Here is a 2,708-nt window from a genome sequence, read left to right on the forward strand (position 1 = left end):
GATTTGGCTCAGTGGATAGAGAGTCGGCCTCGGGACTGAAGAGTCCTGGTTTTGATTCCAGTTAAGGGCATGTACCTTGGTTGCAGACACATCCTCAGTAGGGGGTGTGCAGGAGGCAGCTGACCGATGCTTCTGTCTCATCCATGTTTCTAACTCTATCCCTCTTCCTTCCTCGCTGTAAAAAATCAATAAAATACATTAAAAAAAAAACAAAAACAAAAGTTCTATTGGGACGGTATCCACAAATTACCTGAAAGATGGGGAAATGTGTAGCTAGCAGTGGACATTATTTTGAATAAAGCACTTTTGCTGCTTCTCTTGAAATTATCATGTTTTCTTTGATTACAAAATCTGCATTATTAACCGGTACACCTGGTAATATAAAAGTAGACATTACACCTTATTTTATAGAAAGATCTTATGTTGGCTGTCAGTCATCAACCTTTCTTCAGTATTAGAATAAAGTAAGCATAGTATTTGAGTTAAAAATAGGCACTTTATTATTAAGATTTTAATTTACTATGTCTGTATTTACTTTTTACTTATTTTTAATAGTCCTAAAGTGCATCGCAACAGTCCCCTGAGAGCTTTGGTATTTGACTCCACCTTTGACCAGTATAGGGGTGTGATAGCCAACATAGCATTATTTGATGGAGTGGTTTCAAAAGGAGATAAAATTGTATCTGCACATACTCAAAAGACATATGAAGTTAATGAAGTAGGAGTTCTGAATCCTAATGAGCAGCCAACTCATAAACTGTAAGTAATACACATTAGTAAATAAGTACAATACACATATGTCTATCTCATTCTTTCTCAACTTGATATACTTAGATTGATCCCAATTTGAAGACTCGGACAAAAACCCAAAACCTGGTTATCTAAAGCACCTATCTAGTGAATGATCTTTTGAAAGGAATCTCATGTGTGAAGGATAATAAATAATCTGATATATTTTTATTCCTTTTGACTAGTCATAACTAATTTTGTGACTCTGCAGATAAGGATTCTATATTGATGCATTCGTTGAGACAGTGAAAGACATAGTTCCTTCACCCATATCTATATTCATATCAGGCATCTTTTTGTTGTTGTTAATCCTTAGCTGAGGATATTTTTCCCATTGCTTTTCAGAGAATAGAAGGGAGAGAGAGAGAGAGAAATGAGAGAGGGAGAGAGAAATGAGAGAGGGAGAGAGAGAGAGAAACAAACATTGATGTGAGATAGACACATTAATTGGTTGCCTGCTGCACACACCTTGACCAGGGGCAGGGAGCAAACCCCATACCCAGGTATGTACCCTTGACTGGGAATCAAAACCGAGACCCTTCAGTGCACTGGCTGATGCTCTAATCAGTGAACCACACCAGCCAAGGCTTTTGACATTTTACTTTTCATAATTAAATTTTTCAGCATAAAAGTAATGAAGAAAATGTCATAATTCTTTTCTTGAGTGTGGAATTCATGATAGAACTTTGATTAACTAGAATTCCTGCATGTGGGGTTAGCAAGGTAGTTGCACTGGAAAAACTGAATTCTGAGTTCGCTTTTAAATATTTAATTCTGTCAGTACTCTAGGTCACTTAGTTGAAGCTTTCTATGGTCTTTGTTTCCTTATTTGTATAAAAATTAAGATATTGAACCAGGTGACTATATGGATCTCACTTGATAGTTTAAAGTTGTTTGTCTAAAACTAGCACATTTTGTTCATTACATTTTTGAGAGTCATAAAGTAGTTTATCTTAATTTTACTGAAGTATTTCTAAAGTCTCTCTATATTCTACCATATATATCATATACTGATCATTAATTTGGTGTGTTATGTAGATTTGCTTTTTAAAAACAAAACAAAAAAACCCCAAAAAATTAAGCTAAAACTCTGAAATCTTTGAATTTGCTCTTTTTCTACAAGAGGAACATCAAATAGATGTCAGATTTGTTGTGAGTTCACTTTTTTCTGCTTGTTTTTTCTTCTTTAGTGGGGTTAGCAAGGTAGTTGCACTGGAAAAACTGAATTCTGAGTTCGCTTTTAAATATTTAATTCTGTCAGTACTCTAGGTCACTTAGTTGAAGCTTTCTATGGTCTTTGTTTCCTTATTTGTATAAAAATTAAGATATTGAACCAGGTGACTATATGGATCTCACTTGATAGTTTAAAGTTGTTTGTCTGAAACTAGCACATTTTGTTCATTACATTTTTATTTGAGAGTCATAAAGTAGTTTATCTTAATTTTACTGAAGTATTTCTAAAGTCTCTCTATATTCTACCATATATATCATATACTGATCATTAATTTGGTGTGTTATGTAGATTTGCTTTTTAAAAACAAAACAAAAAAAATTAAGCTAAAACTCTGAAATCTTTGGATTTGCTCTTTCTCTACAAGAGGAACGTCAAATAGATGTCAGATTTGTTGCGTGTTCACTTTTTTCTGCTTGTTTTTTCTTCTTTAAAGCATGTTTGTAAAACAATACACTAATAGTGTTCTAATACTACAAGAAGTCTTTTATGTTTCTGCAACTATCAGTTTCACGGTGTTTACATTATATTTAGCTAGTGTTCAATATGCAAGCAAAGGTAGGCAGAGTCATGAAAAAGGCCCTGAGGTTGTTGTTGGTAATGGGGTTTACTGTACGGCATGGAGTGTTCTGCTGATCATCCTTGGAGTTCAGAATTGATATGTAGCACTTAGTTTCCATTTCATGAG

At 34.1% G+C, this 2,708-nt stretch overlaps 1 protein-coding gene across 1 annotated transcript in view; it reads left to right on the top strand.

Moving 5' to 3' along the window:
• Nucleotides 1-1,418, top strand: part of GUF1 (GUF1 homolog, GTPase) — a gene marked incomplete at its 5' end in the record, with an annotated part of 11,155 nt that extends 9,737 nt beyond the window's left edge. The window contains 3 exons of the mRNA XM_006759274.2: nucleotides 556-759; nucleotides 1,293-1,297; nucleotides 1,414-1,418. Coding sequence (XP_006759337.2) covers nucleotides 556-759; nucleotides 1,293-1,297; nucleotides 1,414-1,418 — 214 coding nt within the window. The remainder of the gene's footprint in view (nucleotides 1-555; nucleotides 760-1,292; nucleotides 1,298-1,413) is intronic.
• Between the last annotated feature and the right edge of the window lie 1,290 nt (nucleotides 1,419-2,708).

Source organism: Myotis davidii, unplaced genomic scaffold (assembly GCF_000327345.1).
Source record: "Myotis davidii unplaced genomic scaffold, ASM32734v1 scaffold455, whole genome shotgun sequence".
NCBI lineage: Eukaryota > Metazoa > Chordata > Mammalia > Chiroptera > Vespertilionidae > Myotis > Myotis davidii.